The sequence below is a fragment of the Crinia signifera genome, chromosome 2, assembly GCF_055691185.1.
Source record: "Crinia signifera chromosome 2, ASM5569118v1, whole genome shotgun sequence".
NCBI lineage: Eukaryota > Metazoa > Chordata > Amphibia > Anura > Myobatrachidae > Crinia > Crinia signifera.
In genome coordinates this window covers 379359540-379386174 of record NC_139218.1, presented here as the reverse complement: position 1 = coordinate 379386174, position 26635 = coordinate 379359540, and the positions used below count along the sequence as shown (strand labels likewise).

Here is a 26635-nt window from a genome sequence, read left to right as displayed (position 1 = left end):
GGATTGAGGGGGGGTTTGCATGGGCGGCGGGGTAGGGGTGCTTAGCGGGGCGGCGACGGGGTGGGGGCCCCCCCTAACAGCGGAGGTGCGCCCTAAACGTAGCTACGCCACTGTCTAGGTCTATATTCACAAACCACTATTGGTCGACAGTAAAAATGTTGACATCAGTTTTTCATTTTTTGGGGGGTGTCTATGTCGACATAGGTTTGCATGGACACCGTCTAAGTGTAACGCTCGGGACTGAGCGCCTCCCTGCGCTAGCCACATCATTATAGTCTCCCTCCACGCCAGGGCTGCCACTAGGAATTTTGGGGCCCACACCGGCTAGTGAGCCAATCAGAGCTTATGTACCGGCAGCCGCTGTGATTGGCTGATGGTACATGAGCTATGATTGGTTCAAAAGCCGGTGCAGCATTTTAATTGGCCGCCGGGATCCTGCATTGAAGAAGCCTGTGCTTCATTCAGTGCAATCATCGTAGGCAGCACAAAAGAGGTAGTTGGAGGGGGGGGGTTTGCGGTGGGCAAAATGAGCTGCCCAGGCCCTTCCAGAGGCTGGGGCCCTGTTGGCGGCTCTGCTTTACGCTGTAGTGGAGGGTAGGTTATGAAATACCGCCAGTCGGCACATGTCAGCTCAATTTTTTTTTTTTCAAAACTCATGTCGACCTTTTGACCCTGACAGCCTTTTGATCCTGCCGACCAATCATGGTCAACCTTATGACTGACGTCCTAGACTCAATCTATCATGAGTCCGGATACCTTTCTGCAGACGGTATTATTATTTTTAGATTATGTTGTTCATAAATCTAAAAATACATATTTCTGTAATTACTGTATTTATGTGAGTGGCCGGCGGAGGGTATTGGGGGATGCCGGGGCGGTATTGTGTAGCTTTGCCTAGGGTGTCTGGAAACCTTGCACCAGCCCTGGGTATAATCAAACTGACTGAGGTACAAATGAAGTCATCTCTGCCTAAGCCTGGATAGCCAGAAAACCTGGACTGTTGGTGTGCCCTGAGGACCACTGCTCTACAGGACAGTCATTAATAATGGTACAATGACACCTAATGCATTCTGTTAGACATGGGGCCCATCCTCTCGTTATAGTAGGCAAGTACTCCAAACTACGGAAACATCTGATATCCAGCGTTCCTCTGGTCCCAGCCAGTGCCCGATCAGGGGCCACATGGGGCCCATCCTCTCATTATAGTAGCCAAATATTCCAAACTATGGAAACATCTGATATCCAGCGTTCCTCTGGTCCCAGCCAATGCCCGATCAGGGGCCACATGGGGCCCATCCTCTCATTATAGTAGCCAAATATTCCAAAGTATGGAAACATCTGATATCCAGCATTCCTCTGGTCCCAGCCAATGCCCGATCAGGGGCCACATGGGGCCCATCCTCTCATTATAGTAGCCAAATATTCCAAACTACGGAAACATCTGATATCCAGCGTTCCTCTGGTCCCAGCCAGTGCCCGATCAGGGGCCACATGGGGCCCATCCTCTCATTATAGTAGCCAAATATTCCAAACTATGGAAACATCTGATATCCAGCGTTCCTCTGGTCCCAGCCAATGCCCGATCAGGGGCCACATGGGGCCCATCCTCTCATTATAGTAGCCAAATATTCCAAAGTATGGAAACATCTGATATCCAGCATTCCTCTGGTCCCAGCCAATGCCCGATCAGGGGCCACATGGGGCCCATCCTCTCATTATAGTAGCCAAATATTCCAAAGTATGGAAACATCTGATATCCAGCATTCCTCAAGTCCCAGCCAGTGCCCGATCAGGGGCCACATGGGGCCCATCCTCTCATTATAGTAGCCAAATATTCCAAACTATGGAAACATCTGATATCCAGCGTTCCTCTGGTCCCAGCCAATGCCCGATCAGGGGCCACATGGGGCCCATCCTCTCATTATAGTAGCCAAATATTCCAAAGTATGGAAACATCTGATATCCAGCAATCCTCTGGTCCCAGCCAATGCCCGATCAGGGGCCACATGGGGCCCATCCTCTCATTATAGTAGCCAAATATTCCAAACTATGGAAACATCTGATATCCAGCGTTCCTCTGGTCCCAGCCAATGCCCGATCAGGGGCCACATGGGGCCCATCCTCTCGTTATAGTAGGCAAATATTCCAAAGTATGGAAACATCTGATATCCAGCATTCCTCTGGTCCCAGCCAATGCCCGATCAGGGGCCACATGGGGCTGGAGCTGAAATGTCTGCGTGGTGTTGTAGGTGGTGTGACGGGATGCGGTTACCAGTATACTGATGCCGGCATCCCGACTGCCCTCACAACAGCGGCGCTGATACTCCCAATATATCAGGATTCCAATGCTGGAGTACCGACAGCCAGGATCCCGATGGGTTAGTATGCAGGGCTAGCTAGCGTGCGGCCGGGGGAGGGGGGTTTAGTTCTAGGTACTACCGGAGGGACTCAGGGTAGGCTACGGGGAGGGGAAGGTTAAACCTGACTGCAGCAAAGAGGTTCTGCATCAGCACCAATGTACAGCACCTACCAGGGCAATAGTCACCTGCAAGGCAAATAGCTGTTTGTTCCATTAGCCATTGCCCCTTGGTTGTACCCTGCTGTATGTGGGTGTGTGTGGCACTATGGCAGGCATGTCCAAACTATGGCCCTCCAGCTGTTGTGAAAATACAATGCATATTGCAATGTGAACCTGGGTGTTAAGAACTCGCCCAGGTCGCATTGTATATGCGATCCGTAGTAAATGGGCCCCCAAGTGTTAAAGCATCAGGCACCTCTGGGGCTCAGTGTATCTCATACTTTCCTACCCACCCGGAATGGCTATGACATCGCGTCCCCCAAGAAAGTTGGACAAGTCTCCTGCAATTCCGCCAGTCTCCAACACCCCCCGTGGTGGGTCCATGGGGACTCAATGATGGAAATCCTGTCATCGTAATCCCCCCCCCCCCCATAGTACTGGCATTGCACTGCAGGGAGCATGGCCAAGATGATGTGCTTGCACTGGCCACGCCCCCAGTATGGGACATTACCATAAGCCCCCCCCGTTTTCCGAAAAATTTATGTATGGTATAGCTTCACAGAGCCTTATAGCCCACAGTACTGCACCGACCTACCATATACTTGTTATTACACATTACATGCCCACAACTATTTAACCCTTTCAGTGTCAACATCTGACAGATATCAGCTAAAAATCCCAGCATCGCTCACATTTTGTTCTATACATTTGTATAAATTTGAGTAAAAAAGATGATATTTCCTATATAAGGTACATTATAACATTACCGGTCATTATGATGAATACAATTGTTTGCTTGACAATGTTGACACCTATCTTGACAAATTCACTTGGTGCTCACAGGGCCGTATTCAATGTTCTTTAGTGAGCTATGATGGCGAACAGTGCTGATTGCTGGCCAGCACAGCTCGCGGGTCAGTATTCAACTGACAACCCCCCCTCCCCCTGCACCCGCTGTTTCCACCTCACTGGGTTTTTACAGCATGGTGCAAACGGTGTGTGCGGCCGTCAAAACTATGAGGCTTGTGGCTAAATGCAGCTGGCTCCCTGCATTAGCCGAGAACCTGGCCGTTTGGGGGAACCCTCGCCGTTCTCTGACAGCGAGGATTCCCCCGGAATGTTGAATAGGTTGAGCGGCTGGCGCGGGGGTTAAATGGTGAGGGTAACTTGTTTTTGGCAATCTTCGCTGTTTAACCCCCTCGCCTGCGGCATTGAATTCCATCCAAAGGGTTAACACAAGAGCAGGGGTCAGACAAATATAGTAGTACAATGGAACATTAAAACAGACACTGGTTGACTTGCTGGTCTTTTTTTTTATTGTTGAAACAGATCCATATATACATATGTATATTCCTGTCTGTATGTACTTATTACACATATCAAATATCTCTATATAGAAAAGGCTGAATACACCTCACCTCTAAGGAGAAGTACCACCTGTGACCACTAGAGGCCACTCAATGGACCAAATGACTCCATAGAAAGTAAAAGCAAAATGATATGTTTCAGACTTGCTGGATATGGAGAGAGGGAGTTGTGAAGACAGAGACTGGGGGTAGGGGGATTACCCGTCAACGGGACAGGCTTGGGTAGGGGGATGAGCCGTCAACGGGACAGGCTTGGGAAGGGGGATGAGCCGTCAACGGGACAGGCTTAACAAACTTGCACAAACTTTAATGATTTAGTTTGATGCAATTAACTGACACAATCAAGTATAAATTTAAAAACAAGTTCCCAGGTTATGGGATTAGTGAGTCCGATGTCCACATTAGATGTCGCCTCTGGGCATCTTGTCCTCCTCCTCCTCCTGCCATAGGAAGCCAACATCTATGCGTGTCTTGTAGATCATCCTATAAAAACAAACGTTGATCAGTGACTGTTCTTGTAAAGACACAAACGTTTGCCATGTACAAGTCATCTCATTATTCCCTGGCCTGCTGCTATCTGGCGCCTGCACCATGTTACTGGCCCTTACTGACTACGTTTATCCGTGTGATTCCTCTTTGGACCAATAAGAGCTCTGATACTGTGGGTGTGACATGACAAGGACGGCCCCATACAGGAAGCCCAGTGTACAGTGATGTGAGATCCCTCTAATGGGGCCACACACCGAGCGATTGCGGCCTATTTTCTGTGATCTGACTAGATTGCCTAGAAATGAAGCACGCATCGCTGTGTGTGTGGGGCCCATGGCGATGCGTGGCCCCATGTGTCGCTATTGCAGGAAGATGAAGATACTGCACGCAGTATAAATCTGGTCATCGCCTGTGTTCTCTCTATTGAGAACATGGGCAGTGACAGATCGCTGTGTGCTGAGTGGTCTGCTGAGAGTGAGAGATCAGTGCTGAGTGTTTTAGCATCGCTCAGATCACTGATAATATCGCTATGTGTGTGTAGGCCCCATAATTTACATGGCTTCATTTCTCCGGCTGTAGCATTTCTCCTATTACATTGTTACACTCCTTAGTATAATGCAGAGTTGCCTACCCTCCAGTAATGGCCAGGAAACCCAGAAATCAGCTCCACCGAAAGGGGGGCAACCCCACCGGGAAGCTGTCTGACTCCCGCGACCCCCCCTCGACGGAGAGCAGAGCCGGCCCTAGGCATAGGCATACTAGGCAATTGCCTAGGGGGTTCGGCCTATGCCTAGGGCGGCACCCTCCTTTACCATTGGTGAACAGTGGAGCCGCGGCAGCCGTTTGTCAGCAGCGCTGCAGTGCTGAAATGAGAATTGCCCGCCTGGCGCCCGCCCGCCAGCAGTAACACCGGAGCAGGTGCTTGGTGCTGCGGCTGCCGGAGGGGATGCGGCACTGTATGTGAGAAATGACTGCTCGCTATACACAGCGGGAGGGAGCGTCCGGCGCAGCTGCGGACTGTGCACAGCAGGAAATTACAGCAGGAACTACTGGCGTCACCTGGAGGAGGCCGGCACCGAGACAGCAACACTGGGGGTGAGACAAGATGCGCTCCTCAGGGGACGTGTGGTGATGCTACTGAGGTCTAGGGAGGAGGAAGGCTGCAGCTAAGGGCTGGGTAGGGTGCTGCTGCTGAGGGCTGGCAGCACTGCACCTCCTCAGCTTTCCCCCACTAAAATCACAGTTTACATCCGCACAGTGTGGGTGTAAACATGCATATTTTTTAAGTGATTGAGGGGAAAGGCATCTGTACACATATGTAAGCCCCAGGAGGCAAGGGGTTAATCTATCCTTCCCCAACAGCCTGTGACTGACGGGGCCAGGAGCGCCGCGGATTGGAGGGGGAAGGAGAGGAAGAGGCGGGGAAGAAGAGCAGGAAGGGGACTGGAGAGCAGTCTCAGGTGCGTCCCAGCGCATGGAGGAGAAGGGAGAGAGACCGGCAGCAGCGTGCAACCCCCGCCGCGAAGGAAGGAAAGGACGGAGGAGCGGGTGACGTCAGCGGTGACCCCTGCCGACCTCCAGCAGCTCAGAGAGAAGACGCGGCGCTGGAGATAGCCGCATCCAGGCAGGAACGGGAGCGCGGAGAGGCTTGTGACCCCCGCTGACCTCCCTGCCTATATGCCGCGCCGGCCACGCACATAGGGGGAGAGGGAGAATGCCCTCAGCGACCGACCCCCACCAGCTGCATCTACAGCGTGGCGAGGTGGTGACCCCCACTGACCCCACAGCCTGTGCAGCAGCAGCACGGAGCCTAGCAGTAGTGGAGACCCCGCTGACCCCACAGCCTGTGCAGCAGCAGCACTGAGCCCAGCAGCACTAGGCTGGACCTACAGTGGGGACCCCAACAAGGGCGCCACGTTCATGGCGTTCAAAAACCAGATGAAGTCTATGGCCGAGCTATACACCCCGAGCGAAGAACAGAGGGTACAGATCTTAGTAAGGTCGAATCGTGGGATGACAACCAAAAGAAGGGCACCGACCAGATCTTGAATCGGCTGGCCACGATCTTCGAGACCGCCACCCTCCTGGAGTTGAAGATGCAACTCTACGGTCGAAAACAACGACCGGGCGAGACCCTCCGGGACTTTGCCCTAAGTCTACAGAAGGCCCTGAAGTTCATCCAAGCGGTGGACCCAGATGAGGTTCGTAACAGCGACGAGGCGCTCACTCTCCAGTTCGTGGAGGGAACGTCGAACCCCACCATCAAGACCCAGTTGCGAATCCTGAAGATGCAGATGCCGGGGAAGTCCTTTGACGACTTTAAGCACACCGCCATCCTGACCATCGGGAATCACGCCGACCCCGAGATAGAATATCCGGAGATGGCAGGGGCTCGAGGACCCGTGGCCATGAGCTCTGAACAAGTCGGCCGACTGAAAGACCGGACCATCCAGAGTGGCCAACCGCCAGCGGGACATCCAGACCTGGCCCTCGGGATGGCTGCAATGCCATACGCCAGCTGACACAGCAAACCGCGTCCAACCGCGGGGAGGCCAGATGGAAGACGGAAGGACAGCAGTTGAACCGGAATCGATCGGACCCACCACAAGAATATGGGAGGCGAGCCTCAGACCAATTCGACCATCAAGGCCAGCCCATCTGTCGACACTGTCCGGAGGCAGGGCACGTTGAGAGAAACTGCCCCTCGTCCGACCATTTAAACTGCAATGCCCCGAGGGAGAGGGCCGAACCTCGGGGAGAACACCGGGAGTAGACTCAGACCCGGAGGAATGGTTGGCCCAATATGTAGGACTATGCCCGAGGATCCCAGTAGTGATCAACGGGATAGAGACAGTGGCCATAATCGACACCGGGTCACAGGTATCCATGATACAGTTACCCACTCTCCAAAAGTATTGGGGAAAAGAAGTACCGTTTAGACAGCCCCCCACGCAAGTGAAGGTGGTCGCTGCCAATGGCCGAGAGGTCGTCTGCAACGGGTACTGGGAAGCAGATTTGCAGATTGGACGAACACGTTTACCCAGGCAGGGGTATTTAGTGATCACCTGCGAGGAAGGGAGAGTTGCCCCCATCATCCTGGGCATGAACATACTAAGGAATTGCCCTGAAGAGCTGATTGCAGCGTTAAAACAGGAACCAGTTAACCAAGACCAGGCTGGGGAGACCACCCAACAGCACATAATCTGCGTCCAGGGGTGCCAAGTGGAGAAGAGAGTGCTCACCCCGCATACCCAAGGGACGGTCAAGTGGTTTAACATCCGAAGGGGCTATGGCTTCATCAACCGGAACGACACAAGGGATGACGTTTTTGTCCATCGGACAGCCCTAAGGAAGAGCCACTCACGGAGACTTCTGTGCAGTCTCAGAGAAGGCGAGACGGTGAAGTTCGATGTGGTGGAGGAGGAAAAGGGTGCCAAAGCGGTGAACGTGACTGGTCCAGGTGGGGTGCCAGAGAGAAGAAACCGGCCGGGCCCCGACAGGCGCCCTTTCCGCAGGCGTGCCCATTGGTGCCAAAGTGGACAGATGGGGGCACCGATTTCCCTCAGCCCAGTCTCACGGCATCTACTCTCAGGAGTGAACCTTGCCCCCGCCAATAGAGGAGAGAAGCCGGTCGCATAAGAGGAGTGGAATCACCTCACCCCTATCGTTAACAGTCATCCACGGAGTAGATTTCACTATAAATGGGAGGCCGAGCCCTACGTGGTCACCAAGAGCCCGAGGGCAGCAATCGAAGTCCGCCAAAGCGGAGAACCGGACGGGACTCGACTGCACTGGGTACATCGCAACCAGCCTAAGTCATACTCTCGACAGACGGAGGCCCCTACCGTCGCCCCCTGGGAGCATGCCCAGGGAACCGCTGGAACTGCTGTTGAACGTAGGGTGGAGCATACCGTCCATCCCGGCTATACTGACCACGGAACCTGTAGAGGACTACATGACCTCGGCGCCAGAAGAAGAAGCACCAGCGTTACCGGTGAGGCGGTCCTCCCGAAGTGCTAAGGGTACGCTGCCAGCCCGGTATCGAGAATAAGCTCCAAGTGTAATAACTTTATGTCGCTCTGACGTGTTGTGTATATAAGTATGTAGATTGTTTGCCATTAGTTATAACTGTGTCATTGTAAACAAAGTGCTCATTTTACTGAAAATATTTGGACTGGGAAAGGGACTTTACTTATTAAAGACCTTGAACGGTTTGGACTTATGTCTCCGATAGTGTGGCGTAAGGACACGACCACAAAAAAGTAGGGGCGGATGTAAGCCCCAGGAGGCAAGGGGTTAATCTATCCTGCCCCGGCAGCCTGTGACTGACTGGGCCAGGAGCGCCGCAGATTGGAGAGGGAAGGAGAGGAAGAGGCAGGGAAGAAGAGCAGGAAGGGAACTGGAGAGCGGTCTCAGGTGCGTCCCAGCGCATGGAGGAGAAGGGAGAGAGACCGGCAGCAGCGTGCAACCCCGCCGTGAAGGAAGGAAAGGACGGAGGAGTGGGTGACGTCAGCGGTGACCCCCGCCGACCTCCAGCAGCTCAGAGAGGAGACGCGGCGCTGGAGATAGCCGCATCCAGGCAGGAACGGGGGCGCGGAGAGGCTTGTGACCCCCGCTGACCTCCCTGCCTATCTGCCGCGCCGGCCACGCACATAGGGGGAGAGGGAGAATGCCCTTAGCGACCGACCCCCACCAGCCGCATCTACAGCGTGGCGAGGTGGTGACCCCCGCTGACCCCACAGCCTGTGCAGCAGCAGCACGGAGCCTAGCAGCAGTGGAGACCCCGCTGACCCCACAGCCTGTGCAGCAGCAGTACTGAGCCCAGCAGCACTAGGCTGGCAGCAACAAGCCCAGCAGCATCAAGCCAGCAGCCCCACATAGCAGTGTCACGACACCAGTCCCTGTGTAGCTGAGTGTGGCAATACCTGGCGCCCACACTAGCATTCCCTGGAGGGTACACAGCACAGGAAAGAACCCCTCGATCCCCAGCCGAAGCTGGCATCATACACCAGGTACCCCAAGCCTTGCCCCTTGAGGCCCTTTTCCCCAGTCCTTCCCCATTTCCCAGAACCACTGATGGAAGTCACCCCTGAGACTTAATTCTGCAGTACCCCTGTTTGGTGGGAGACAATACACCAGGAGTTTTCCCAGTTGATGTGATTACAGTGATAGGGGAACGGTGCTACCCGGTGGACAGAGGGTGGAAACACAGTCCTCATACGAAGAGGGATGGGACTAGCACTCGTTACTGAGTGACTTCGCCCCTGGACTCAAATCCCGTGCACGGTCCCATTGTGGGATTTAACGGTTTAAGTAATAGAGTGTACCCGGGTACTTAGATTTAGTAACATTGCGATGTAATGCTTAATGTTGAAAAGGCCTGTTTAGTGTAATATAGTGTGTGGTGACGCTCATTCGTATTCATTGGTATTGCTGCCCCCAAGTGTAAACAGTGCATCGAGCCGGTCTGCGGTGTGTCGGGCCTGACTCCGTAAGAAGCAGTTGTTCCCCCCCACAGTGATACCACGAATACCGAATGACCCAGGGTTACCGGTAACTCCATTGTCTTGTTATCGTATGTTACGTTTACGCGTAGATTGTTGAATTCATTGTTGAGATATATGTATCCCGTGAATTGCATTGCACCTATAGTATTGTGATACTGTTGATCTTCTGTCATTTTTGGTGAGCAAGGGAAGGTCGACGTTACTAGTGGCCATCCCCAGAATAAAAGGTTAACGTTGATTTTGTGTCAATTGGTCTGTGTCGCCATCCTGCATCAAGAGAAGACTCCAGACTAGGATCCGCGAGATCGGGGAAACACAACCCTCCCGGCATCCATAAGGTAACCCCTCTTCAGGTGTTTACACATATAGGGCCTAATACAACATTGATCAGCCACGTTCCGATGGTAGGCAGGTCTGCGGAATTGCATATTTGCGCATGTGCAGACCCTGGGAGCTAACGGCTTTGGCAAGTTTCAAACTCGCAGAGACGTTCACACCAGAGGATCGGGTGGGGGGCAGACATCGGGCCGGAGCAAGGGAACACCCAGCACTATATGGGCGTCCCCATAAAAATGCTTGGTGTGTCCTTGGGGATGGTTGCCTGAATGGAGCGGTCAGCTGACGTCACATGACATCATTGCCGGCCCCATCTTTGCCGATCTGTGTAGGAAATAAATGTCGGTACTTGTATCCTAGCACGGCGCCCATCGCATTGTATACCATGAGACTAAATACTTTATGGTATGCGATGTGATGCTGCGCGATGTTGTACAATAAAAAATTGTATGGCATTGTATGCCATACAATGGCATACAATGCGATGGTATACGATTTTTTATTGTACAACCACCCAGATGGGTCCTTAGAATGTTAAATGCCCCCCCACTATCAACGCTAAAATGAAGCGTGGAGAGCTCAGAGAGCCCACGATGGGCGGCGGTACGCGTCCTCCGACCTTTTCATACCCCCACTATCCACGTCGGCGTTGAGTTGATTTTATATAGTGTGGCGAGAACAGCGAGCCGCTGAGCCTGAAGCATGGCAAGCGCAGGTCGGAGGAACGTACCGCCGCCCCTCGCGGGCTCGCTGCGCTCGCCGCACTTCGGGTTCGCGTTGATAGTGGGGGTGGCGTGGGGGTGCATTTTACATTGTAAGCACCTATTAGGGTGCTTATACAATAAAAAATCATATCGCATCTCGTGCATGGTATGCGGCTATATGGCATGCAATCCGATGCGATGGCATAAGATGCCATAAGATGAGAAAATTGGGCGCCGTGCTAGGAAACAAGTATCTAAAAGACAGTTTAGACTGACTTTTATTTCCGAAGGCAGGAGAAATCATTCTCTGCAAGTGGCTGCATGCGAGGGGATGTGTTAGTGAAGAGAGGGGGTGCTTTGCCAGAGGCGGTACTAGTTTTGGTGCTAGGGGGCACCAGCCAAAATCTTGCCTAGCGCATCAAACTGGTTAGGGCCGACTCTGACGGAGAGGGCAGCCAGCAAGTAGACAAGTATGGTATAATGATATATGCATGTATGTCATACTAGTAAGATACCGGCCCATCAGCGCTGTGTGTGGTAGAACTTGTGTAGCGGCCCCAGCTGTAGCAGATATAGAGATACCATATATACATCACAGCATGTGTGTAAAGGGCTGTACACACGGGGAGATTTTGACTAATGGACTATTTTTACTAAGCAATTTTGGGAGAGATTTTGGCTAGAGGCACTGGAGATTTTAACAAAGCGATTTTGTCTAAGCAATGATAGTCTATGATCTAGTCAAAATTGCCTTGCCTTCACAGTCTATCTATGCTAAGCAATTTCGGTACTTGTTTCCTAGCACGACCACAATCGCGGGAATCGCGGGTAATTTTTAGTGGTCTGCGATGCGACCGACGCGATGCCCGTGATTTCCCATTGAAATGCATTGAAAAAAGTCAAAATCGCGTCGGTCGCATCGCATGCGGCCAAAAAAAGCATGCGATGGTCCCGACGCGATGCCCGCGATTTCCCATAGGGAACAATGTTAAATGCCTCAATTTACCCAAATCAACATAGGGAACAATGTTAAATGGGCCAGAAACCCCAAAAAACACCCCATAACAGTGAAATGGCCCCCCAAAATTAGTTAACGCCACCCCACGATGAACGTGAACCCGAAGCGTGGCGAGCGGCGGCGGTACGCGTCCTCCGACCTTTTCATACCCCCACTATCCACGTCGGCGTGGAGTTGAGAATAGATAGTGTGGCGAGCGCAGCGAGCCACCGTGCCCGAAGCGTGGCGAGCGCAGCGAGCCCCGCGGGGGGACGCGGATACCTGTGAAGCCCGCCAAAGGGACGCGTTTACCTGTGAAGGTATCCGCGTCCGCTCACCACGCTTCGGGCACGGTGGCTCGCTGCGCTCGCCACACTATCTATTCTCGACTCCACGCAGACGTGGATAGTGGGGGTATGAAAAGGTCGGAGGACGCCTACCGCCGCCCCTCGCCACGCTTCGGGTTCACGTTCATCGTGGGGTGGCGTTAACTAATTTTGGGGGCCATTTCACTGTTCAGGGGTGTTTTTTGGGGTTTCTGGCCCATTTAACATTGTTCCCTATGTTGATTTGGGTAAATTGAGGCATTTAACATTGTTCCCTATGGGAAATCGCGGGCATCGCGTCTGTCGCATCGCATGCGATTTTTTAGCCGATGCGATGCGACCGACGCGATTTTTTTACCTGCGATGCCCGAGATCATGATTGCTGTGGCCGTGCTAGGAAACAAGTACCGCAATTTCTGCTAGACAATATTTACTAAGCAGGAGAACAATATGGAGATTTTTGCTAACCTTCTAGGAGATTTTGACTATCTAGCCAAAATCTCCTGTTAAAAGTTCTCCATGTGTACACCCCTGAAGACAACAGATCTGAAATCTACCCCAGGGACCAGAGCAGGGAGGACGCGCGGATTGTGCCGGCAACCTACCCGGGGGAGGAGTCACTGCTGCTCACGTCTTCCATGCTCCCAGAAGAGGCAGTGCTGCTATCAGTGGCTGTTTCCGAACAGTAACTGCTGTTATCGGATAGGTCCTCGCGCTCAGGACAGTCACTGCTGGTATCGGATAGGTCCTCGAGCTCAGGACAGTCACTGCTGGTATCCGCCAGGTCCTCGAGCTCAGGACAGTCACTGCTGGTATCTGTGAGCTCAGTAGACGTTGTATCATCTGAAAATGAGAGACAGAATCCGATTGGTTGCTATGGGCAACATCACCTCTTTCCATTGTAGTATTTGTACCCCATACTGTGTATGGGCTCTATGTAATAGGGTGTGAGTTCTGTGCGGAGGCGCAATCTCCTCTGTAGTGCACCCGAATATAGCAACACTAGAATTAGAAATGTGATCAGTAACAAGCAGCCCATACATGACACCTGGGGGAAACTTACCATCAATCGGGAAGTAGGAAGCCACCACTTCATGAATAGCTGCTGCCACCGCTGCTGCCACATAAGCCTTTCGCGCCAGTTTAGCGTCCAACTTAGCTGACGGTTTATCACACACATTAGCGCAGGGCACGGCTGGCTGCACGCTGGTGGGGATCTGCACGCTGGTGGGGATCTGCACGCTGGTGGGGTGCTGCACGCTGGTGGGGGGCTGCACGCTGGTGGGCGGCTGCATGCTGGTGGGGGGCTGCACACTGGTGTGGTGCTTGGCCACTCCCTTCTTCAGCCTCGCAGACTTGCCAGGCTGTAAGGAGCAGAGGAAGAGACATCATGAGTTGTGACAGCGGTTATAATAATATTATAGCAATGTATAATGATGCAGGTAAGATCCGTTCAGCTTTGTTACTGTATATTCATTCAATTTCATATATTGTCAGTAATATGTAAACCCCCCCATTTCCTTTTAAACATGTGAGCTTGGGTCCGCAATCAAAGCTCCGCCCCTCACAACATAATTCATGAGTAGCAGGTCTGTGGTGAGGGGAGGAGCTAATATGATGGGGTTCAAAAAATTCCATCATATTTGCCCCACCCTTTCAGACAGACCTGTTATTTGTGGCATTATGCCAAGAATGGGTGGAGCCTAATAATGCCTGACCATCTTCACCTGCGCTGCAGTAGCAGTGGCTGTATTAGTGATAAATATATATATATCTCACTTGTCCCACTTCAGAATGCACAAAATGCTGTTATTCTACATCAGCCATAAACCATCAATGACTATGAATCATCGATGGTGGTTGGCCATCCCTACTCTTTGTTTATGATTGCTATCACCTTTCTTAACAAGTAACTACTGTAGTTCAACAGAGGTGACAGCAATCATAATATCAGAGGGAAGTCCAGGAACAGAACATTGTGTCCCTCCTGGAATGGGTCATGTTGGGAGAAACCTCCCTCTTACATCCTGCATTTCCCCTGGTATGAGGGTCACCAGCAGGGGTGCCAGATCATCCCTTTAATAAGTGCACATATGAATTACACAGGTCCCAGGGGTCAGAGTTCATACCAACTGTCATTACATCAAATCTGCAGTTAATATTTTTGTAACACAGGTTCTGGGGCTAAGCGTGACTGTCCATCGGACATAATGACACCTGGGACCTGTGTAATTCATATATGCGCTTATTACAGGGATGATCTGACAACCCTGGTCACCAGGGCGCATGGGCAGTTAGTGGCAGTTAGAGTCAGGCAGGAGGAGAGTGGGCAGGAGGCAGCTACTGGCAGGAGAAGGAGCACACTGCATACAGCCAAAAATGTGAGAGGGGGTCTCCAGGGGGAACCTACATGTACGACAGAAGCAGAAGGGCTGAACTACAAAGCCCAGCAAGGTGGGATGATGGACGCTTCAGCGCTGATAATGTGAGAGCCTGTGAGGCTACCTCTAATACAACATACTCCCTGTATGTCACCCATCCATGTACCCCTAATGCTACAGAACAATAGTGTGCCATCTAGTGGTCGCTGGTATGGAAAACCCTTGAATTCCCCCCTTAGAGGTGAAGAGCAGCTTAATCCTTTTTGTTACATGGATGTTCAATTCATGTAAAACAAAACCTTACATTAAAGTGTGGAAATTTGTGCACATTGAGAATAACAATACACTATACCTATCCCCCCATATTTAGGCTACAGAACTGGACAAATCACCCCCCAATCTGCCCAGAAACGCCCAATATCGGGTGAGCTCCCCCTATTCCGGCCTGTGATAACCCTCTGTATGTGCAATGTACAACCCCTAAATATAACAGCGCACTTACCTTCCTGCTGGGTGCAGGGATACACATTTTGCTGCACAGACAGCCCATAATGTCGCCTGTGAGACAGGTAACTGCTAAAATTCACAGTAATACAGGTATTATACTGTAGGTAAAGCAGGAGAGAAAATATCCGCTTCTTCTCCTGATGCTGCCAGAAAGTCCTCTGACACAGCCTTTGTGATGTCATATGATGTCATGGGACAAGATGGCCGCCATTCAGCCAAAAAATTGTAAAAGTCTCCAAATTATGTTTAGGGATAAGGGGAGGGGGGGGGGGGAGGCCAGAACAGCACGCATCCCAACTGTCCTGATTCACAGGCCTCAAAGGGGAAGGGGGAAATGTACAAATAATCACCTTTGCCTGCGATTTTACCTCCAAACCTATGGATTTACTATTCAGCGGTTTGGAGAGTAATTGGCGGGTGGATGAAGGGGATAGGTAACAATTTTAATAAAAATTATTTTTTTTATAATGGAGGAAAGTTTTATGTCCTATTGACATATACACAATGTTATTTTACATGTTGGTAATTTACTGATATATTTTGTGGATAAAAGGTTATGTCCAATTCTTACTTCAGTGTTAGTGGGTATTACTGTATATACCTCAGTAACTTCTATCCATAACATAACACCGTCATACACTCAGTTTTACCATTGGCAAATGCAACACACACAGTTACTATGAGAGGGATGTAGAAAGGGGGCATAGCGCAAGGCCTAGACCCCATGACTGCCTCAGTGAGCCATGACCTGTGCCCCACCCATTTTTTTGTGTGCGCAAATATGCTGCTAAGGAAACGACAAACATTATTAGTGGGGGCCCAAACTCATGGCCCTCCCTTTCTTTTTTCTTCCATTTTGTGCTCTTTGGGGCCTAGTATTCAAAAATACCATCCTGTCTGCCACTGCAGTGTCACATGAATTAATATTCTATGAGGACGTACACAACACTGAAGGGGGTCCGTGGGTCAAATGACACGAATAGTGCCATTTTAGCCCCACCCAACAGCATTGCACATTGGGGGCATGGTTAAAACAGAGCGATCGCTCTGGCCATGCCCCCAAATTAGTAGCCACTCCTGTGGCCCCGGTCCCCCTGAGCAGCCAGAAAGTAGGTAAGTATGATCTTATCTCTAGCGCCATGTTGTGCGGGGAGAGTAATTTCCAGCTTGTTTTGTGGGGGCCCAAACAAACTACAGATGCTGTGACCTAATCTCACACCTGCCCGCATGGGCGGATATATCGAGTAACCATCGATGGTTTAATACAATTGATAGCAACTGCACCGATGGCCATCCCTACTGCAGCCCAGAGCAGAGGGTTAGGTCTAAATTCAAGTGGGCTAAGGGTCCATGTCATGTGACACGGGAGGAGAGGGGGCGGAGAGAGGAGGAGCAAGGTCAGAAGTAGGGACCCAAACGCTCGCCACATTTCAGGTTACTAATGGCAACCTGTGGGGGTGTGGATAGTGAAGGAGCAAGCCCGACAGCCTTGCTCCTTCTCCTGGGCATGAGAGGTCCTTAAGCCCAATAGAATTTAGCAACTACCCAGAGGGGAGGCATAGCTGGGGGTCAGGATGCAGCAGCAGGGCACTGCCAAATTATGACTGATCACTGGGGGTCTAGTACACATGCGGTCACGGACCCCAAATGGGAGAGAGACGCCATGCTGGCTGCGTTGTGCGCACCGTGGCATGCTGTCTACAAGGTAACTATTTGCTGCCCGCCCTGCTCTGACGTCAAAAACATATAAAATGGAAATGCCGGCGGCATCATTACTAATGGATTAGTGGCTCAGCTGCTATTGTAAAGCTGCCATACTGTCCATCAGAAAGACCTGCTCACAATCATGATTGTGTCCAGATTTCCTTTTAACTCCCCTGCAGAATTGGTGGTTTATGGGCACCCATTGTACTCACAGTGTGCACACAATCCAGCTGCTGCATACAACCAAGGGGTCAGTGCTCATTGCCATGGGTAAATGCTCATTGCCAAGGTAGAATTCACTCTGAGCTTATTTTGCAGGGCGACACGCTATAACTGTTTTTTTTTTTAACTTGTAAAGACTTGTAAAGACCAGCACCGCGCTAACATGCCTGAACTCTCTGCTCAGAGTGGCTCTCAGTCAGCATCTTCCTGCTGGCTAAGCACCCCCCCCCTCATGCGCCCTCTTTGCCAGCTCCTACTATGACGCAGTGACACTATCTGACACCTACCCGCAGAGGCGTAACTAGATATTCCTAGGCCCCATAGCAAAAGTTTGTAAGGGCCCCCAATTTAGCAACTGATGGTGATAAATGCATGTAAAACATATTAGTTAGACAGTAAAGATGGGCCCCCTTCAGCTCTGGGCCCCATAGCAGCTGCACCCCTTGCACCTATGGTAGTTACGCCCTTGCCTACCCGTATCCTGTCGCTTCTCAGAATGTGCAGAAAAGTCATCAACCATGGAGGTTGTTGGAGTCGACACAAGAAAGGGACTGCCCTAGGGCGGTCAGAGGGCGCTGTTATGGGATGTCAGTCAAATGCAGCAGCTACTTAAAAGGGACTGAGTGGGTCCCCAAAAGGTAGGTACAAAGAAGAAAAATAAAGTAGCGCTTGCCAATGAGGAAAATCAATATAAAAATTTATTACACATAATTATAACAATAAATAAATTAATATAATAAGGAAATACACAATAAAATATATGAATAAAAGCTCAAGCCCTCAGTGAATGCCACTTATTGTGGGATGTTAATAGGATCCGTCCTATATGTGCCGTGGAGTTGGTAACTCAATAGGGACCCAATAAAGTTCTTTTTGAACTGAGATGGTATATTGGTCTCCAATTGGAAAAAAGTCAGCGAATTTAGAAGATAGTAATAATTACCACTGTATGTCCCTTGGGAGTCTTGTGTCCATTTAGGACTGCTGAAGAAGCTGTGATCTCCGTGTGGGTTTTTGTGGATGAAATCTTCTCCGCTTGGTAATAGCAAATATGGAGCCAGGTGGTGGGTCTCAAGGTGAAGGTTTTTTTCTCCAAAAAATAAAGGTGGTCAACGGCTGGTTGGATCCAAGTAGCGCAGTGTGGCAATGACAGTGAGGGGCCAATATGAGCAAGCAGCTTCCAACGCGTTTCACTGTCTCTAGGGACAGCTTTGTCAAGGATATCCTTGACAAAGCTGTCCCTAGAGACAGTGAAACGCGTTGGAAGCTGCTTGCTCATATTGGCCCCTCACTGTCATTGCCACACTGCGCTACTTGGATCCAACCAGCCGTTGACCACCTTTATTTTTTGGAGAAAAAAACCTTCACCTTGAGACCCACCACCTGGCTCCATATTTGCTATTACCAAGCGGAGAAGATTTCATCCACAAAAACCCACACGGAGATCACAGCTTCTTCAGCAGTCCTAAATGGACACAAGACTCCCAAGGGACATACAGTGGTAATTATTACTATCTTCTAAATTCGCTGACTTTTTTCCAATTGGAGACCAATATACCATCTCAGTTCAAAAAGAACTTTATTGGGTCCCTATTGAGTTACCAACTCCACGGCACATATAGGACGGATCCTATTAACATCCCACAATAAGTGGCATTCACTGAGGGCTTGAGCTTTTATTCATATATTTTATTGTGTATTTCCTTATTATATTAATTTATTTATTGTTATAATTATGTGTAATACATTTTTATATTGATTTTCCTCATTGGCAAGCGCTACTTTATTTTTCTTCTTTGTTGGAGTCGACAGCCTAATCTTTTTATAATCATAATTTTTTCAGGAATCCACTTTTAAGATCCACCTTTTTCAAAAAGAATCTTCCTCTTGCCGCATCTCATGTGAAAAGTCATCCAAACTGTATGATTCAGAGAACTTGGCCAACTTTTTCCAGGGGGACCACCTGTCGCTGAAATGATGGGTGCACTAAACTGTTTTCTTTGCATTATGTGCTCTTTGGGGCCTAGTATTTGAAATGCCATCCAGTCTGCCGCTGCAGTGCCACTCCAGTGTGGACAAATGAATACTCTATGAGGATGTACATAACACTGAAGGGGCTGAGGAATTGGGGGGACGAGGACGACATCTTGCCTCTGTAGAGCCAGTTTGTACAGGGAGAGATTAATTGCTCTTCTTTTTGTGGGGCCCAAACAAACCAATCATTTCAGCCACAGTCGTGTGGCAGACCCTGGCACTGAAATGATTGGTTTGTTAATATGTCCTATTTAAACATCATAATGGTGGGTGGGAGGGCCCAAGGACATTTCCATCTTACACTTTTTTTTGTGTGTGCATTATGTGCTCTTTGGGGCCTAGTATTTTGACACTGCCATCCTGTCTGCCACTGCAGTGCCACTCCTAGATGGGCCAGGTGTTTGACCAATCCAGATACAAAACCCCAAAAGTGCACACCCCTAAATGAGACACCTTCATTATCCTTCAATGTACTGCACCTACTGAATGCAGCAAATGGAAGGATCTAACTACTATTTAAAAAGGTAACTGGAACAAGATGCATTAGAGCAATAAATACAAATTAAATACATGTATTGCCTTCCCCTGTTAAAATGGAATCTACTTTATTGCTGCAGAAACATTACAGCAATTGGCTTAAGCAAGAGGTATTGAAATACTTTCAGCTTTCCAGAAGTGGGTAATAAGCATCCCTCCAGCTCCAGTAGACCTACACATACCAGTATGCCCTGCCATTTGCCCATGCTAAACGGGTTGTAGAGCATGCTGGGATATGTAGTTCGACAGCAAATATGAAGCTTACACTTATTGATGTCATCTACCTCCAAACCAGGGCATAAGAATCTGCTTTGTGGGCATGGGACACAAACATGTTCCTTACGGTACATTAACCATGCTTGCCTTACACACTCCTTCTAATGTTTGTCCTATCCGGGGCTGATTTTAGGAGAAAGTCGGCTCCTGATTGGCCGCTAGGCAGCCAATAGAATCATTCGGAGGAAAGGCGCGGAAGATGAACATCTCTGCGCCTCTCCAGTTCGTGAGCGGGTACCAGCCGGGAGCAGCGCGTCTGCCGGAGAGGATGCCGAGGTCGTCGCCGTTGACCAGGTGAGTAGGATTTCCTTCCTTAGGAACCCCTTTTGGACTACTTCGGATCCTGGACCCCGGAGACATCAGCCCTGGAGCCCAGGACCCCGGACCAGCCCCGGAACCAGGACCAAGGCCCCGGAACCGGACTCTTCTGTCCAGGAGCCCCGGACCCAGGATCCAGGGACCGACCTACGGGCTCAAGGTAGGTAAGTATCAGTGTGTGTGTTATGTGTGTATTAAACTTTAATTTTTCAGGGTGTCAGTGTGTTTTATTTCACTATTTTTTGTACTGTAGAACTACAAGTGCCAGCGGGCCCTTTAATGCCCCGCATGCTGGGACTTGTGGTTCTCCAAGTCCCAGTATGTGGGGTAGGCTTGCTGGGACTCATAGTTCTACAGTAGAAAACAATAGTTTTGATTCTATTTTTTACACTTTCCATTAGCCTGATGCCCACCGCCCAGGGGCATCGGGGACAGCCCCGGACTTTCAGCATGGGCTGGTAAGTCCTGGAGGGGGGGACCCCTTCATTGGGGGGGTCTCCACTTCCCCAGGACCCCTGCCCATGCTGACCAGCCACGGGGATAATGCTTTGGCCGCGGGACCTTATATAATAAGTGTCCCCCGGCTGTGGCATTACCCTGCTGGCTGGTTGGGTCTGGTGCTGGTTCTTAAAATACGGGGGACCCCTAGTCATTTTGTCCCCCCCGTATTTCGGGAACCAGCGCCGGACCTTGAGCCTGGTGCTGGTTTCATTAAATCAAGGGGACCCCTATTTGTCGGGGACCCTGATTTTATGTCACCAGCACCGGCTCAATGAGCCCGGGGCTGGTTATGCTCTGGCGGGGGACCCCGAGCTGTTTTTTTTTTATTTTAACTGTTTAAACTTTTTTTTTACACCAGAACCCTGCACAGATCATTGCGATCTGTGCAGGGTTCTGGCTAATTCGCCCATCAGAACCTGGTCTGATTTTTGGGCGAATTATAGACACACTTTATACAAATCGCATACCATTAAATATGCGATTTGTATACTTTTTCATGTGAAAACATCTGGATGCGATGTGCTGCGAAAAGCAGCCATCGCATTTCCAGTGTGTCCAACTTGTTGGCCAAAATCGCACTTTTTTCACATTTTCGCAGCTCATTAAATATGCGAAAATGGAAAAAAAATGCGATTTCGGGCGTTTTTGCGAAACAACTCGCCAAAGTCTAATTATCTCATCCCATAGAATGTCACCCTATGAATGGTGGCGGCACTAAAGAACGGTCACTATAGGAAAGGTGGGGTTAAAGATCACTAAGCATACATACAACGCTGGGTGACCACTCTCCCTGGTCAGCCACCAGGCCTGGTGGTGACGGCCATCCCCCGGACAGAAGCATGGCCCATGACAATCGATGTCGAGGGAGAGTGCACCCCACTACCTACACACACACAGAGTTCTTAAAGATGACCGTTCTTTACCGACACAGCCAGGCCCTAGGCCGCATCCACCGCCACCACTAGTAAAACGCTGTGCCTCTAACCAAGAAAAAATGTCGCCTAAAAACAAAGCCATTCCCTCCGGGCTCAGATGAATGCCATCGCTCCTGTACAGCTCAGGACGCTGGAAGCTGATGGCGTCGTGGCGAATGACACCCCCGCCGTTGGCTAGCAGGTATCTTTCAACCATTGAGTTCACCTTCTTATGGGAACGCTCCAGGTGGGGGCATGATCTCGCGTCCCTCCATACTCTCCTGGAGATCAGGGAGGACCACACTAACATACAGGATGTCAAAACTTGGGCAATGATGTGGAGGTCCCGGACAATCACGGAGCGCAGCTCCAGAGTGGATCCCCGCCCAAGGTCATTCCCGCCTAAGTGGAATATAATGACCTCCGGGACCCCAAACTGCTTCACGGCCCGCATCAGCTGGGCTTACAGCGCACACCACTTCATGACCCTCACTCCTAACCACCTAACCTCCCCAGCTTGCGGATACATGCATACATCAGAGGCGAGATTCGCCTGCGAGGCCCAGTACACAAAGGAATGGCCCAACATCCACACAGACTTAACGTCCCATCGACCTGAAATATGCATACAAGAGGTTAGTTAGCCGGAGAACCATCGCAACAGCACTCACACACCAACCAGGTTAGAGAGAGGGAGGGAGGAGAAAAAACCGTAGCCGACCAGCTCTTGAGGCACAAAACACACCACCCGGAGTAAACTAACAGGTACGCCATGCCAGATTGTAATTGAAGCCAAATTGTGCCCCCGGGCGAATGTGAAAAAACACCTCAAGGCCCCCACTGGAAGTTGGCGAGCGCTTATGCGTCCAGTCGACCATGGTGAGCAGTGATAGACAAGGTCGGCCGAATGTACCTACGGAATGCTGCCGAGTGCCATCGACCCAGAGATTGAATCTCTGCATTGGAGCGTCCCCGATTCGGAAGGAGTGCGACCCAAACTCCTTCGGAACAAGGCCCATGGCCGCCAGCGCCCATCCCAAAACATGACAAAACTGGTATTTGGTGAAAGGTGACCCATCCTCATGCATCAACCACGCACCAGGCAGATTTGGACATGCCTGTGCAAAGGCCATAGCCAGCACAACAGGGCACGCCCCCTCCACCATATACGGGAGCAGGGACAGCCATCGCCCCCTACCGGCCTGGTCTGTCTTGGATCGTCGCACCTGAATCCACCTGGACCAACAAATCGTCCACGGACAATGGTGAAGGAGCCCGTTTCGACGGAGCCACCAGCTCTCCAACCCTGAAGGCCCCATGATACGCCATTGCAAACGCCGTTCAGAACAAAAGGACCTCATATGTAGGCCAACAAATGTCCCCTAGGGCGCCCAGCAAAGCTGGTAGCAATGTCAAATCAATCGGACGCCTCCAGTCTGGGAGCGCCAGCGAGGCCCTCCGCCAACCACGCAATGCTCTTGACACCAAAAATGACCGGGACGGATCCACCCTACCCTGCAATGCAGAAAAGAAAGACACCACTGCGAGCGTCCTGCGAACGGAGGCGACAGAACGACCTAAGGAGTACAAACTCCAAACGAAGGCCACCATGGCTGCACTAGGTGTCTTACCTGCTTGAGGGACAGACAGCCGGAACTGCTCCCACTCTTGCCAACCTGCACGATAGCATTGCAGCGTCCTGGGCGCAATAGCCCGCATGGCTAGCCCCTCCATTCCGGCCTGATCATCTGCCAAACATAAGAGGGACAACATTCACCAATAGGGGAGGCATCAGGTGCCAGGGCCTGAAACTTAACCCAGTCAGCCCTGGACAAGGCATCTGCCACGGAGTTCTCCACTCCGGGAACATGTCTTGCCACGAAATGTATATTCAGCAGTAGGCATTTTAAAACCAGACGCGCGAGCAAGCGAACCACCGGCTTACCCGTGGTGAGCGCGAGGGATATCGCAGCCTTAAACGGGCCAGCTTTTCAAGGGGCAGCCTGCAGCACCCAGCGACGGTGTCAATTTCGATGCCCAAGAAAGAAAGGCAGGACACCGGCCCTTCCGTCTTGTCCACTGCAACCGGGACCCCCAGATACTGAAACAGGCCCTGCATGTATGTGAGCAAAAGCCCGCAGCGCGCTGAATCCGTGGGGCCCACACACAGGAAATCATCCAGGTAGTGGGCCACCCCAGACTCTCCTGATCCCGTAACCACGCACCAGTGCAGAAAGCTACTAAAGTATTTGAAAAAGGCACAGGATATCGAGCAGCCCATGGGCAAACACCTGTCCACATAGAAGCCTGTGGGAAGGCGAAAACCCATGAACCGAAACGACTCCGGGTGCAGGGGGAGGAGGCGAAAGGCTGACTCAATGTCGATCTTAGCCAGCAGCGCACCGGGGCCAAAACCCCGAACTATGGACAAAGCCTGCTCGAAAGACTGGTACCGTACCCGGCACAAGCCCTCGGGGATAGCGTCATTCACCGAGCTACCCACAGGGTGGGACAGGTGTTGGGAACTTACCCGATGCCTTTTTGGGAACCACCCCTACTAGGGATATCACCAAATCGGCTACGGGGGGGGACGGGAAAGGGCCTACCATTCTACCAAGTGACACCTCCTTGGCGACCTTCTCCAAAACCACCCCGGGCATCTGGATGGCGGATTTTAAATTACAGGGAGTCGAAGTCGCCACCACCCCGTCTACGGGGAGGCGGAAACCCACGTGAAATCCCGATCGCAAGAAGGAGGCCTCCCCCTTTCGGAGGTATGCCGCCAGCCAACTGGCCATGCGGTCAAGCCTAACGGGGGAAGGGGCCTTACTGAGGGTTCCGCCCGGCAGCTTGTGCCGCAGGCGGGCCTCCCTGTTTTCCCTTCCTACACTCCTTAGCTGTGTGGGGGCCCCAGCACTCTGCGCAGCAGTGTTTGTACTTACAGCGCGCACCCAGGGAACAGCCAGCTCCATTGTAAGCATAGCATCGACCAGTGGAGGATCCCCCCGCCCCCCTCAAACGCGAAAGGGCGCTGTGGCCTTTTTCTCAGGGGGGGCTGCGACGGCCGGAGAAGCCGCAGATTTGGGGCCCATCCAAATCTCCACATCTTTGCAACCAAAGTTCATGATTGCCAGCCCGGACTGCTTACGCCTGAAACTCTCGTCATAGGAGCGCCATGACGAGTCCCCATCGGAAAGGAACATAGCATGAATCATGTGCATGTATCGCACCATATTCATGTGTTCCTGGGGCCTAGTTTCCAGGTAACAGGCGGCGAACATGAAGAGGCCCGCTTGCCACCGGTGGTAGGTGCAGAAGGCCTCTTCGCCAATCCCCCCTTTTCGCGTCGCTGCGTGGTAATCCTTCTCATCCTGAGCTGTCATTTTAAAAAAGCTCACATATTTCCCGTCCCTAATTCGCTCCTGCACGCTGCGTCTCAGGCCCCTAAGCACGGCAGTGTTCTCGCAATGCACCACCTGACCCATAGGGTAAAGGGGGGAACCCGAGCTACCGCTGGAGCTAGAATGGCGGCGACGTCGCCCATGGCGACGCCGACGTCTACGTGATTTACGTCTTCCCCGGACGTAGCGGAGTCCGAACGCCCGGTGGAGGAGGAGGAAGTACGGGAGTCCCTACGCCTGCGCCGCTTGCTCTTCTTTTTTGACCCACCTGAGGTGCCGTCTCGAGGCACAAGGCTCAACTCCAAGGGTCCACCATGGGCAAGAACCTCCGTGGAGGCTGGCTGGACAGCTGCAGCCTCGGATGTGGAATATGGGCAACAACGGGTCCTGCCAGTGAATGGGCTGCCACACCAGGCAACCCAGCTGGGGAAGGGGTGGATGCAGCGGCGGAAGACGCCAAATTGGGAGCCTGCCCCTGCCCCATAAAGGAAGACATGAACTGCTGCACACCCTCTCCTGCTATGGGTGTTTGGGGACCTGGGGCCGTCTGAACTACAGGCGGAGGCCCCCCTGTGGGGACCGATGAGGGCCCACTCCCCGCGGTACGCTGAGGGGCCCGTCTAGCCCTCTGTAACAAACGACGCCTAGCAAGGCGTAAAGGGGACAGAGCTGCCAACCTCCCTGTACGGGTGGGGGTGGCAGCGGGGGCAACCACTGTAGGGGTTTCTGAGGCCGTGAAACCCTGGACAGACGGGGCATGGCTGGCAGCAAGGTAAAGAATATAGACAGAGGGACAGAATAGGAGCTATAAAGAGAGAAGAGGGGAGGGAAAGGTAGAATTAGACAGATTGTTATTAAAAACGAAAAAACCTGATCTCCGAGGGGAAGCTGCACTGGAGGTCTTGCCTGGTCAGCAGCTTCTTGGACAGAGGGTGATCACTCTAAACTCGTGATCATTCCTACCCTGTCTAAACCCTCCCCCTGCTCTGATAGGCCTTGTGCCCATCCTCATTACAATAGCATGTGACCAACAGCAGAGTGTACCCTGGGAGAACCCTCAGTGGTTTATGTCACCTCAGGCTTATTCAGCCTTCTGTGTTTCTTTATTATGTATCTGTATACTTGGAATGTAAGTGTCAAGACTCCCACCGCTAGAGTTCATCTCTGAGTTATGTCCATCAGAAAGACAATCAGGAATTACTGCACCGTGATCACACAGATCTGATTCCACAAACAAGGCTCTGATACTCCAAGGGAACTCCATGACCTTACTCAATATAATCAGGTGTTTTCCCAATATAAGCAATGGGCTGCTATACACATTGGAAGCATATGATACAGGTTCTTTATGCTGGTCCGTGACTTATTATTTGGGTATTTTTCTAGTTTTCTTGTGTGTTTTTGCTTTACATCTGGGTTTGTCTATTTGAGCTATTTATTTGCCATATATTATTGGTAACGTTTTCTTGTTGTGTTTTCTTATTGTGTTTTTTTTATTAGTGTCAATATGCAGTGGCGTAACAAGGAAATATGTGCCCCCGCGCCGATTTCGGCAGCCCCACCCGCCCAAGTACAGTTAAATACACCCCTCAGCAT

General features: G+C 51.3%; 1 protein-coding gene across 5 annotated transcripts in view; it reads right to left on the bottom strand.

The window, feature by feature from the left end:
• Window positions 1-511: 511 nt before the first annotated feature.
• The window catches only part of LOC146058127 (uncharacterized), a 33769-nt gene continuing 7645 nt past the window's right edge, over window positions 512-26635 (bottom strand). For 4 of the 5 annotated variants that reach the window (XM_083170138.1, XM_083170142.1, XM_083170141.1 and 1 more), the window contains 3 exons: window positions 13308-13608; window positions 12850-13087; window positions 512-4368 (listed from right to left, as the gene is read on the bottom strand). In XM_083170138.1, the coding sequence (XP_083026264.1) occupies window positions 4287-4368; window positions 12850-13087; window positions 13308-13539 (552 nt within the window). In that variant the 5' untranslated portion in view covers window positions 13540-13608 and the 3' untranslated portion in view covers window positions 512-4286. Of the gene's footprint in view, window positions 4369-12849; window positions 13088-13307; window positions 13609-23269; window positions 23387-26635 lie in introns of all 5 variants that reach the window. The other variant, XM_083170139.1, reaches the window with a different exon arrangement.